Below are 14,503 nucleotides of genomic sequence, written 5' to 3'. Positions count from 1 at the left end.
TATTATTACTTTATATATTCTAAATATTAAATTCTAATTTCTATGTGTCAATAACTAAATTAAATTATTACTTCACTATTATTTTTTAAATGACTTGTCGGATGATTATTATAAGTAAATAAATATATATACCCGCATGCATAATAATAGACAAGCACTCGGCGAAAGTAGGAGACTTCAGATATACCTACGACCGGCATCGCAGTTTACTATAACATTATTATCGTTGTAAAAAAGAATTGTATAAATATTTCTAGACATTTCCAAATTGTATCTATAAACTGTATAGCTTTGCATTAATATAATATATAATAGGAATGTACCTAGTGCGAATACGCTTTACACCCGTGGCGGAGGAAACCATCAACCCATTCATAATATAATATTTTAACGTACTAGCGTAGTAGGCATCAGAGTATGATATAACAATATGATATAATATATTATGCATATTATTTTAATATATTATACACGACGGCGGTCGACGATGCACACGCGCGTCGCGCAGATCCAGACACCCAGTCATTCGGTCACGACGCGCGATCACGGCATGTCGTCGGTACGCCGCGTGCACGAGACAGCCGCAGTGGGTAGTCGCGTTCGTAGTTTTTCGGTTATCGCGTTTGTATAATGTCTGTAATAACAAGCGATTATAAAATATATTAATGTGGTGCTGGTTTTGTCGTAAAAAGATAGATTAATTATTACAATATTTGATTCGCATATCACTGTAAATTTCAGTGTCACGCTCCACAGACGGTCGTCGGCTGCAGTTTCGCGGTAAATAAAAAAAATAATATTTTTAATTAGATGCGGCGTATAGGTACGTAAGTACATCCTACAGTCTTGCTAATATACTGCAATAGTACAATACGCTCCAACTACACGTCTAAATATATTAACCCCGCGTACAACGGTTTTAACAATCGAATTATAATAGTGCGTATTGCATTATCTATTCGATTTGTATAATATTGTATTATTGTAATAGTTAGTCAATAGACAGCACCCGATACATTTTAGTTGGGTGACCGCTGACCGCGGTCGTGTTGCTTATTCCGGAAACGTTATAAATTATAATTAAGGTTTTCCAGTGTGTAAAAAACAAATAATGTTTAAATTCGTTCGGTGGTTTTTTTTTCATCAGAAACGTGAGTCATTAAAATCATTGGTAATTATTAAATTAAAACGGACTTTAGACGTGTGCTTTTTATATTATGTGCATTTTATTGTGTAAATAACAGTGAATAGAGCAAATGTGTTTTATGATAATATACTTAATTAATTAAAGTAATTTGGAGTTAAATATATTACCAGTAATAAGCTTAATACTTATATTAGACTTATTAGTTTTTTATGACGTATATATTATATGAACCCAATGGCTTTAAACGTTTTAATATATGCATTACTGTATTATGATTTACGGCGAATAAAATATCTATAAAATGTTGATTTCTTACTATTTTTAAATAAGATTTTAGTTACTACTCCATATTATGGAATTCGATGTACTCATATCATATTGGGATAATCGCAGTGGACCTTAACATATGTATTTAGGTATAATAGAGATATAATAAACTTATGAACTAAAAAATGGAAATGATAATAAAACCAAAAATAAATAGCGAGTGTTACTGATTATTGACCAATGTACTAAACTACTGAGATAATATAATATTAACATATTATATCCTGTTGTACAGAGTGATTTATCAAGTATACTCAATGGATTGATGAGTTATCTTGTTAGGCATTAAGCTCACTAAAGTATTCATACGTTATTTCATTCAAAAGTTTATTTATTAGCTTATTAAAAAGTAAAAACTGATCAATTACCTTATTTTTTAATTTATGAAAGGATTCAGGATTAAATTTTTTTAAATACAACTATATGTTAATATACATATTTTTTTTTAATGTGGAAATTACGACTAAACGTATAATTTATTATTTTATTATATTATTTTTTGTTTTGAATTGCATTTATATTATTACAAGGTAAGCGTAATCTTTATGGACTTAATGTTTATCGCATTATTATTTATTTTGTAATCCTCATTATATGTATTCATGACTCATGTTCGTGAGGCTCAACTTTTTCTTAAAAAATGTACCTTACTGTCGAATGAAATACTAATCCCTGAATACATATTGTATATTAGTATAGTTTAGTAACTTATATGGTATAGCTGTAAGTATTCTTGCATCTCTTTGTATTCTTCTAAATTATATTCTTAAGACACGATCACACATTAAGAAATTTATTATTTTACCATCGTTACCTATTTTTTAAAAATTTCTGATTGTGAATTTCGAAAAATATTCAATATACTTTTAAGTTAAAATAATTATTTTCACTAAGCCATACGTATGTTGTTTATTTTTCTTAAAATACATATTTCTTCAAATATAAGCATAAAAAATCAATTTGAATAATCTACTGAATACTACAAATTACAATAAAATACAACTAATACAACAAATGTCCAATGTATATTGTGATAACTTGATTAATTTATATTTTTTATATGAAAAATTTAAATAAGCTTCTATTAAGTTATAATAATCTACAATTAGAAGCTATAAAAAAAAATTAAATATTTATTAAATTAGATACTATAGTTTCAAATATTGTAATGTATTAAAATAAACTTGTTAATTAAGAACTATTATTACATGAATACAAAATATAAATACATGAACAATTATAGTTTAATTACCTGCTGATGAACTTTGTAATTCTGCCGATTGCATCGTTATATAAATGTAGAAATATAGTAATAAATAAATTTCATTTTTGGAATTATGATAATATTTTAATGTCCAAACAGATTGTAATTAATTATACAAGAAATGCTCATTAAAAACGTAACAAAAACAATTTGCCTAGTAATTACGAGTAAATGTCAACAATAAAGTCGAAACTAGATGTGAAGTACCTAGTTATCATTAAAAGTGATTGATAGTAAACATATGTTTTTTTTTTTAAACGAAACAGATCTTAAATAATTGTATTTTGAATATTTACACATGGAAAATTATTCTATAATAATTATAATAATAGTGATAAGTAATAACTAATAAAAAAAAAAAAAAAAAAAAAAATGAAAACCGTATATTTTATTGTGTACCCATCCAATCAATTGTAAAAACTAAGGACGTTTTTTAACTAAAATATCAAGTAACTAAGTAATTAACGTCTTATATACTTATAAGTTATACCTTAATGAATATATTATAATATAATATAGATAATTAACATAAACAATATTTATATAAAAATATAAAATATATTAATGATATAAAACTAATTTTTATTCTTTGCACATTGCACATGAAATGGACGTAAATGATAATAACTAATAAACGTTGTCTATTTGTACATTGATGTTCATTGATGTATATAATTTTGTTATCGCGTGGGAATACTGTAATAATTTAAAAATAGATTTTAAGTTGTTTAGTTAAACGTTTCATCTAAAAAAAAAAATATTTATTTAAAAACTGTTCCAACAATATAAATTATTTAAGATTGGTTATATCATGTTTGTAATATAGGTTCTATACCTTATACTTTACAATGACAAATGCATTTGTAATGGACGTTGGAATTAATCGTAAATACTTTTTATAGCTTATAAAGTATTTTCTAAAGATAAATAAATAATTTATTCAAATATTAAAACCTTACTTTACTCTTTTACTGTTTACATATTTAGAGATTTTCACCAAAGTGGTCATTATTTCGGACTTGGTTAATTTTAGTTTTTAATCATTAAAAACAATACCTATTCTAAAGCTAATTTGAATTAGTTTAGATCTGTAAATAAATTTTTATTGAAAATCGTTGTAAAGGTTAAATCGAATATTATTTTGTTATAGGCTATGACTTTATAAATATATAACATGAATTTGGATTTGGGTGTAGCCTTGCGTAGGATAAATACGTATTTTAAATAGTTAAAATGTATACAAAAGATTTAACCTAACAGGCCGCTTGACTATATATTATGTACTATGTAGTACAAGTATACGCATAATGTAATATTGCAAAATATATTAAATTAATGTTTTATTCGTATTAGTTATAACTTCATACAGTATACATATTTTGTTTATAAATAATGATTAATATTTTGAGTTAAGTATGTATTATATAGGTATAATGATACATAGTAAATATTAATTTTGGCACTTTTTAATAATTTATTACACGACTGTAAATTTGCTGATATTATAATCATTTTATCATCTTATATAGATTTTACCGGTAATTTAAATAAAATAATAGCCCATTGATCCATATTATTTATTTGCCATTAATTTAATTTAACTATTTAAGTAGACTAACAATGACTTATAGAATGACTTAAAATAATTAGAATAAAAAATACCTATGTATGTATGAAAATATTGAAAATTAACAGCTGCTTCAATATATTCGTTTTTGCACTGTAAACGTGTAGGTATATAATATTATACTCGAAAACATTAATGTTTTATAGTTAAAAGAAAGTTTCACTAAGCATTGTTTTAAGTAAAATATAGATATTTGATAAATATATTTACCTATTACCTATTATAGAACATAAAAAATATAATATTCTTTTGTAGGTAGAGATACTTATAGTAATATTACTATATTATAAAACTACTTTAAACATCTATAATGTCTATATGCATAATTTAAAGTCTGAGACCACCCGTTTTCGAGTAAGTTTTAAGTTCATTTAAGAAAATAAATTAGAAAAAAACCTCTGATGTTTAAAAAACTTTATTTTTAGCATTTAATAAATTAATATAAACGTCACATAAGTTATATATAAAAAAAAAAATGGATTAAATGATGTTTGTCAAATAAGTGTATCATACTATATATATATTAAAAAATAACCATGATTTTTTAATCTATAGTTATAATTAGTATCTAGGTAATTAGGGGGCAATCTAAATATTGAACAAGTCTTTAACCATTATTTTATTATGAATATTATTACCTATAAAAAATCTGAGAAATATAATATCTATGCAGTAAAAAATAAATATACGTTTAAATATTAAGGATAAAGATCACTGTAATCATAGCTGAGGGGGTCTCAAACTCTCGATTATAGTTTACGATTTATACTTTATAGATAAATACTCCTCGTGATTCGAAACGGCAAACTATTGGAAATCCGAATATGTATTTACTTACAAAATCATCAAAAAATGTATGGTAACAAAATAATCATGTTTACTTCAATGATTCATATAATAATAGATATATAAATTCAAAAATATGTAGATATTAAACTATTTTTCTTTTAAAATATATGTAATGAAATGTTATTTTATATTGATATTTTAATGATTAAAATAAAATTTGGTACATTTTATACAATTATACTTAACAGTTATAATGTTAACGATATTAACTTTATTTATATTTATATTTTATATTAATAAATATTGTTAATTAAAAAAATAGCTTAAAAAGTATTTTGATATTAGTTAAGAAGACGGCGCGTGAAGCTTCTATATAATATAGCTACGCTTCAACTATATTACTATAATATACTATATACCCATTGTTTCTAATTATAGATATATAAAATGTTTTAAACTATAATGATAAGTATTTTCTATTTCGATTTCTTATTTTATCGTTCTCTCTATTCCATCTGCGGACTAACTTTTATTTTATATTGCAGTATGCGATTTTTCAAATTTCAAACCGGTTGCTCAAGTGCACTGCATACTATAGTTGCACACTGCCTATAGATTGTGTTAAACTGGAATAAAATATTTACTCATAATTAAACATAGAAACGATTCACAAAAACACACTTAATATTAATTGACATTTGATAATTTTAACTTAAAATATTGATGTGTATCTATAAATAAAAGCCTAATTTAAATATCATACGTTGTAAATGCACTAAAATTAATTCTTGTTTTGTATGTATGTTTTTAATTTGCATAAATTTAAGCACCTATACATCTTATATAACTTTGTGAGTTATGTATTATAATTTATGATAACTTAGATTTTTAACCTAGAAAAAATAATGATTTCACAACTCAAACTCTAAACGACAAAATTGCTTATAATTACTTTAAACAGTTTTATACCAAAGATTACTTAATAACTATTAACAGTTTCACAATTTTAATTCTTATTAAATTTATCGTATTTGCTGTATGTTGACTTTTTTTAAAAGAAAGATGGGTTTTTGTTTAATGTGTTTAAGATTTGTGTACATTTTTATCTCTAAATAATTTTCCAACGCATGTATTTCAAAAAAATACACATCGTATTGAATACATTGGAACTTACACATCGTATTGAATACATTGGAACTTTGTGTTGTTAGTAGTTAATATATTTTATCAACATAATAATTATGTATAAAACGATTTAATCTACACTTAAAACATGTATATTATACATTTATTTTTGTGCAATGGTTCGTCATTGTCTGTCATTTATAAAATAAATATAAGAAAGTCTATACTTCGTTGTATAATTTTATTCTAATGGTATAAACTATAATTTCATAGCATATTTATTATTTAAGTCACTCGTTTGTATAATACCTGTTATATCTATATTTTTTTAATATTCGTGTACATATTAAAATATATTTATTCTGTTTTCACTTCGACACTTTTAGTATTACGTAAAAAATAAAAACGAAATATTGTGTTCAACAATTAACACTGATGTAGTACGATAACCATATTATACACTCCACCTACCTACTATAATACCTATATCTAAAACCTACATATGTGCATTAAAATGTTATAGGTACTACATATTTTTTTGCTTTACACGTAGCCATACAAATGCTATGATGCGTATTTTTTCTAAACTGTTTTATTCCCTATAGTAATTTGTACATTTTTCATGTCAAAAAAATGATTTAATTACTCCGGATGAACAATTTGTAAATACATTTTTTTCATGTTATATCGAGTGTGTAACAATATATCCCCAACACTCTTCTATCTCACCCACGCATTCTTGTTTATATCGTATTTCTTTTCAATTTGTTTTCAGAAAAAAACTATCAAACACTGGGACTGAATAATACGTATATTTTAGATCATTTATAACACAATTACACTCATAATTAATACGTATTTTGACACGAGGGGGGATTAAGATTCGTGAAACTGAAATAACTGCTACAAGTACTATAATAGTATATGCGAGTTCACTATATACGAACAGAACGCATCACTTAATTACTCTGCAGGTGTCGAGCACTATTTTAACTTTTGCGCGCATGGACTGCATAATATAAAGATTTTAAAAATATTCCACTTTCACAAATAGGTATTAGTAGGTATTATTACAAATGTTAAATAATATATTATATTATTTATATTGATGTAGCCTTGGGAAAAATAGAAGCACTCGTGTGTTCAGAGCTACAGTCTAATAAATTAATACAAAATGAACTTTTCTATTTCATAATCACGCGTTTTTCAATTTAGATCAGTATGTTGGCGTATTAGCTCACATTAATTTTGTCAATAAGTTTTGTAAAAAAAAAAGTATTACTACCATTATTATTATTTTTTAGTTTTTCACTTTATGGAATGACAATGTTCATTTTTAATTTTAAAATTTCTAAGAATATGTTTTTTTTTTTAATTTAAATATTTAAAGTCCTCTATCATTTGTTATTTTGTAATAGCATAAAATAAAAAAATTAATATATCTATATATATATAAGTATATTTCCGAATTTTTAATACACTATTCAAGAAAATGGGTAGTTACCTTATAAATAATCACCTTTTATTTGTTATGTTGTATGATAATGTGTGATACACTCAACGACTTGACATGTAAGTGAACGAATGAAATAATATGTTGTTCGGCTACCGCCGAGTCTTCTATATAACAAAATATATTAAATAATATTATGTGCAATGGCGCAATGCGTTGTGATGTACCGGTTGGATAATGTAAATTAAGACGTCAATATTATATGTAGCTGGTTTTAATTTTCACTCGTTCATTATGTAGTCGGTTAAAAATACGGACAAAAAAAACACATTAAGGGTCTCTTATTACGCCGTGAATATTTAAACGCCATTTTTAATTCATTTTTTTTATTCGGGTGTACATTTTTTTCTTTCAAATCACGGCCGCACACCACATGCCGTCCAGAATAATATCGAATTATTATTATTCGTGCCGAGTGGCCTATAGATGCCTCTCTCCAATATATTATTATATATTCGTGTAGCATATATCATATATGTATGCGTATTCTTTTAATAACGAAATCACAATATACATATACGCTCAAATGTAGGCGCACATATAATAATTTATAATAATATATACTGTAATGAACGATCAAGTAATGACTATAAACACGTATTGTCTACGGACACGCGCTCGGTATAATATATAATATAATATTGTGTATGTACTTACCATTGGTAATAAGTAATAACGTTAAAAGGAAATTCCGATCGTGTTGTTCCGGTGTTGTTTTCGGACACGGACAAAATTTTAAAACAATACACGCGACAGGTAATATCAAAATACGTCACATTGGTAATGTATATATATATACCTAGCTAAATTATTATTATTATTATATTGTCGCCGTAGTCGTTGTCGGTCTCCCAGCGAGGTTTATACACATCACCCGTCATGCTGGAGTTGAACCAGGTGCGGTCGTCAGCGGTGCGCGCCGCAGACCGTCTCGACCGCTCGTCGGGGGAATTCTTTTTTTCGAGGGTTGATGGGCGCGCGCAGGGTCGGGATGTCTCATGCCCGTGACTAAGACGAATAGAGGTAAACGCAGTAAGAGGGTATATAATATTACGCGCGACAGAATGTACACATGAGTCACTATCGTACACACACAACATAATACAAATATGTCTATATATGGGCTATAAATGCAATAGGTTATATTATTATTATTATTATGGGCGCAGACGGCGCAGCAATGAAAACCTTTTTTTTCTATCTATTAACGGACCTCCAATATATTTCATTACGACGTCACCGTATGTTATGCCGTCGTTATTATTGTATTATTCTTACACAGTTATTTACGTGAATATTGTTGTAGCCGATGTACGCATAGCAATCATCACTTTGGCACCACGAACACGTGTAGACCACATATATATATATATATATATATAATATATATTGTATCGGAGGGGCCGGTTTCGTGCAACGCACACCTCCTATATTTATATACAATATTATGTACTATAATATGTATAGCGTTATAAAATGAGGTTTCGCCGCAATAATCAAACGAGAGCCGCTCTAATATAATAATATACGCATATAATACTCGTATAGCTGTGGTGGCGTGGTTCCCGCGACGGTTTTAACGTTTTTAATTTGGTAAAATAACCCCGGGCCCTTTACCTCGGTATATTATGCTTTGTTTGCAGTGCACGTCTACATAGATAGTACAATATATGTGCACATAAATATATCTATATGGGAAATACGACGTTCGTGCGATATCCAATTTGACCACGTCTTTATTATCTGCTATATCGGCGATAATAAAAAATTACAAAGTGAACTAAAAGTCTAAACAATAATTACTAATATTATAATATAATAACATTCATATGTTTATTTCCATTTTGTATAGTATTATTATTATAGTTTACCTATAATATAAACTATATATATTATTATATATATATATTTTTTTTTATAAAGAAAAAATATTATTATTATAGATGAGAAAATATATTGAAATGTAATATGTAATAATAATTAAATGTATTAAATAAAAAATAAATATACTCGTGGTTTTGTGTATGCAGGTCGTAAAGATGTATTTCATTTTAACCGCCAAAAGTCTGTTGTGGGTCACGTTGAGCATAGTGTCCACTATTACTCTATTTACGGCCATTTACTCGCCGAAATGGCTCATCGGACCTACTGATTACAACTGTCTATCGAGCAAATCGCTGTCTACTGAAAGTAAGTCCATGCAAATGAAACGTACCTCGAATTTAACTATATTACGTCTAGAGGCAGTATCTAGCCGCAATGACGACCTTGAATAAAATAACACACCTTACGTCCGTGTGTAATTCATTTTATATTATTACATTTTATCATATTTTATTACAAACTAAAAAAAAATATATAACATACAATAAATACGACAATGCGTGCATTCATTGCATTTGTATACTGCACTTGTGCATTACTTCTGTGCAATTGATAACCGTTGGATTTTGTGTTCACAGCGAACAGCACCGTAGACTCGCCGTACTACGAAGTGCGTTGCCGTCCGTCCGTGGGCATTTACTACAGGTGTAAGAAAATCAACGGTAACCAGCACTGTGGTTCATTCGCTGTCGAAGGACTGGCTACGGATTCAACGATGTTCCCGCTCGTATGGAAAATTGGCCTAGTGTTGATGTCCGCTGGCGTTTTCGTCAGCTTTTTAATGTCCGCCTTAGCCGTGATCAGTTTTTGCAAACAATCTATAAGCAAGAAAAGCGTGTTCGGGATAGCTGGTTCCGGGCAAGGACTTGCCGGTAATGAATAATAATCTAATATACATACACATTACACATATAAACAGTATCATTAGTATCTGAATATCATTGAATTAGCAAGTATTGCTTACAAGTTAAAATATATATTATATTAAAACACGTGGCACCTAATATATCATGTAATACAATATAAATTGCCGCGTGTTTTGCGAGTAGCTATTCTCGACGTACCCACTGATGGAGTATCTAAAATTATATTCTGAACCTGAAAATATAGTATTTTGTTATTTATAAACATTGATACCTCTACTATTATTTCGTTGCTCTGAAATCGACATCAAATTCATATAATCTTCCAATTATAACGTCCTATTGGTTGTACCTGATATTTTATTGAACTTAAAATGTTGTGTCTCTTTTTACCGTCACAGAAACCATACTCTTTTTCATATTCTTATCTTTTCCACTTCTTATGGTCATAAACTCATAACTCATAACACTCATGACCATTCTCTACATCATTGTGACAAAATTAAATTGAAGGTATTAGGTAACCGATCGTAACAATTGGCGAGTGCTAACAGTAGTTATTAAAATTAAACTATTCTCTTTCCAAGTTAAAAAACAGTCGACGGCCGATTAATGCGCAGAGGCGTGGCTAAACTACACGGCAGGCATATAAACGGATGACTCGGGGGGGTGACAAACGGGTGTTATTTGACCTCCGCCTGACGAAACTGATCACCGCCGTCAATGTTTTTTAACTTGAACAGAATACTAGAGTATAACTATTAATTACCGAATGCTTAAATAGTGAAAATAAATACTTATTGATATTGCAGCAGTGAAATGAGTGGAAAAAAAACTGTACATGTTTTATAGTATCTTAAAAGGTATCTTTAATCTGTATGACTAGGTGTAATAATAACAATAATAATATGTAAATTAAAACTTCCACAATTCACAATAATACTATTAATAACTAATAAGTAGGTATTATGAATATAATTCTTGGGCTCAAGGTTATTAATTTATATAGACGATTATTGTTTGGCCTATATATTTTAATGTTGTTGATAATTAATAATTATTATTTAATATGATAAATACATTTTTATCTATAAATAAAATGTAAACAATTTCGTAAATCTATTATTTTTTTTTTAATAATATTTTCTATATTCTGTGAACTTATTAATTATAAATTGTAACAAAATATTTTTCTGAATAATATAAAAATTAGAAATTAACTTAATTTGTAATATTAAAAACGTTTTAAGTTGATTTTAAGTTAACGTAGAGCCTTTAGAGGCAAATGAGTTGAATTTAAAATAATTATACTACGAGAAAAGTGACAGATTACCATGAATAGTTTACATTTATTTTTTATATTATATATTATACAAATTTTACAATTATATGAAAAATGAATTCATGTATCAAGTTTATACTTAAGTACAGGATTTCTATTGGTATTGGTATAATATTATATATTATGCGTATAGGTACTGTACTCATACGTACATGTTGATTGATATAAGTAACTTCATAAGAATTTTTAACAATGAAGTCGTTGGATGTCAAGCCAGTCAAGGTGACCATATGTTCAAAACAAGATAAAAATGAATCGCGCTGAAAGAACAGTCGAATGTGTTAGCACTGAATGTTGGAAATATCGCAGCGATTATAATCATATGTCATCCGCAGCAAAATTCATTTTTATCTTTTATTATTCTCTCTTTAGCTGTTCCACGGTGCATTTAAATGTGAAATTCAGAAAAAAAAAATGTAATAATATAGGTAATAAAAATTATTTATCTACAAAATATTTTAGTGTCATAAAATTCCATTGGGAACAACGAGACAACCGAAAACGGCACTGCCCATTTTAAACCGAACGTATGGTCACCTTATGTAATATAGACTATAAGATATATGTGTATAAAATATATAACCAAATCTGACGAATTGTTTATTTTTGTCTTTTAGTTTTACTCTATCTGATCGGTGTAATTTGTTTTGCCGCTGGCTGGGGTTCAGAACGCGTGGTGATGCTGTGCGGTACTCAATCCGTGCCTTTTGTTTCTGCGGATTGCACGAACGGTATGTTGCGTATACTTTCAATACAGTTTTATTTTAACAAAAAATATAAGCTACCAAGCCTAAGCAATAATAAAAAATAAAACACCCGACTCCCGAGAGCATAGGATAACATATAATATACGAAGTTAGAATTATTATAGAAAACTATCCGAAGTTTTAAAATTATTAAAAACACGATCACTGTGTCGTGTTCTATATTTTATTTCATAAATAGATATAAGTATTTTTTTTTTTTTAATCAAATCATATTTTACGTCACGACATTATGCACCACGGATTTCTTAGTCTGTGGTTGCAATCTGCATGTAAAAACTAAAAAATGCAATTGTTTTTTTTACATTCATATTTACAAATTACAATGGTTCTTACAGTTTTTAAATACATCTCATTTTGAATTTTTCCAATTATAAATACTTTTTGACTTTTCGTGGTCGTTTAATCCGTCCAGACGTCGGAAATAATATTTTAAGTTAAATCATCTGTAACAAGTACACATTACACGAGGTACATCTATAGACTACTAGATATACCTCATATATAGTCATCTCTAAGACTTTCGAATAGAATTAAACGATAATGAAATAAAAATAACTGATATTCATTAATAATATAGTCTTTCTTGAGTCGAGAACATTAAGGTAATAACACTTTTTTTGATAAATAAAAAAAAAATTATCAACGTATTCATTTCCGGATTACTGAAACTCAATTCAGACGCTTTCATGTTTCTAGCTCATAAGTCATAGTTCGAGATTTTATTGAATTTTTAGGGAAGAGATCAACTATTCCTACAGAAAATAAACTAATTAATAACATAAAATAATAATAATTTTAATTTATAGGAACTTTTAATAATGTTGAAGGCTAAGATGTTCTAGCTGCATGATATGTAACGTGACTATATTTTGTCGTGCTGCAACAATGGTTATAGTAGACACTTCATAAAAAATAAAATAATACCTATACGTAATTACGTAAATGATTTATAGAAAATACTTCATCAATTGTGCTTTTACCTTCTCATTACCTTATAAATAATATGTTTTGTTGTGCGATTCTATAGGATCAGGTTTGTATACTGCAGCTTTTGGTATTTTTCTCACTTTCGCCACTGCCATGTTGTCGGGGCCAGCAGACCGAGCAACGTCTAGCGACAAAGTAGCACTTCAACTCGAACAAGGAGAAAATATTGTCTTTTTATTGTAATATTATTTTATAAATGTTTATTTTCTACTTTGTGCGTATGTACATAATAATTGAAATATAATTGGTGCACTATAATTATATCTAGGTACTTAATAATTTTGTTACGTCATAACTTATATAGGTATTGTGAAATAATAAATATTTATAAGCAATATTGTATTTTTATTTTTTCATATTTATAAAAATAATTGTATACACATTTTCATTGTGCTTTACTTATATTTTTTTTTGATTTAATCGTGCCGTTCAAATAATTTTTTGTTATTTATAAATACCTATATTATTACTTAGTTTTTAAAAGGAATTCAAAGTTCTACAGTTCTACACAGTTCTTAAAATTGTGTGTACAGTGTATTACGACACACTTTGTGAAGTATCTACAAAAAATGAAATATGTACAGTGAAATTCAAAAGTGTGTAGCAAATAATGATGTTTTTTCTAAAAAAATGGGGGTTTTTCGAGGCTATTTGTTGTAAATTTTTCGAAAATGTTATTTTTAAATAATTTAAATAATTTCAGAATTTTCAAAAAAAACATTCTAGTTCTATAAATATATATTATGGTCATTCAGTAAAACTACCTTCATACAATCACGGGATTTAAGTAGTAAATAGTAACCCAAGTCTCGTACAATAATATTGTATCTAAGAATTAAAAAATTATGTAAAAATTGACATTAAAATA

At 27.3% G+C, this 14,503-nt stretch overlaps 1 protein-coding gene across 1 annotated transcript; it reads left to right on the top strand.

Annotated features, from left to right (window-relative positions):
• The first annotated feature begins 506 nt into the window (after positions 1 to 506).
• On the top strand, positions 507 to 13,882 carry LOC112598301 (LHFPL tetraspan subfamily member 2 protein). The gene is made up of 5 exons (XM_025344703.1): positions 507 to 780; positions 9,823 to 9,982; positions 10,255 to 10,548; positions 12,499 to 12,612; positions 13,676 to 13,882. The coding sequence occupies exons 2-5, from the start codon at positions 9,832 to 9,834 to the stop codon at positions 13,816 to 13,818; spliced, it is 702 nt and encodes a 233-aa protein (XP_025200488.1). The 5' UTR covers positions 507 to 780; positions 9,823 to 9,831; the 3' UTR covers positions 13,819 to 13,882.
• The last annotated feature ends 621 nt before the right edge of the window (positions 13,883 to 14,503 follow it).

This window comes from Melanaphis sacchari, unplaced genomic scaffold (genome assembly GCF_002803265.2).
Source record: "Melanaphis sacchari strain LSU unplaced genomic scaffold, SCAv2.0 Contig0_pilon_pilon, whole genome shotgun sequence".
In the NCBI taxonomy this organism is placed as follows: domain Eukaryota; kingdom Metazoa; phylum Arthropoda; class Insecta; order Hemiptera; family Aphididae; genus Melanaphis; species Melanaphis sacchari.
Note: the sequence above shows the minus strand (reverse complement) of the source record. Positions and strands in the feature narration are given on the sequence as shown.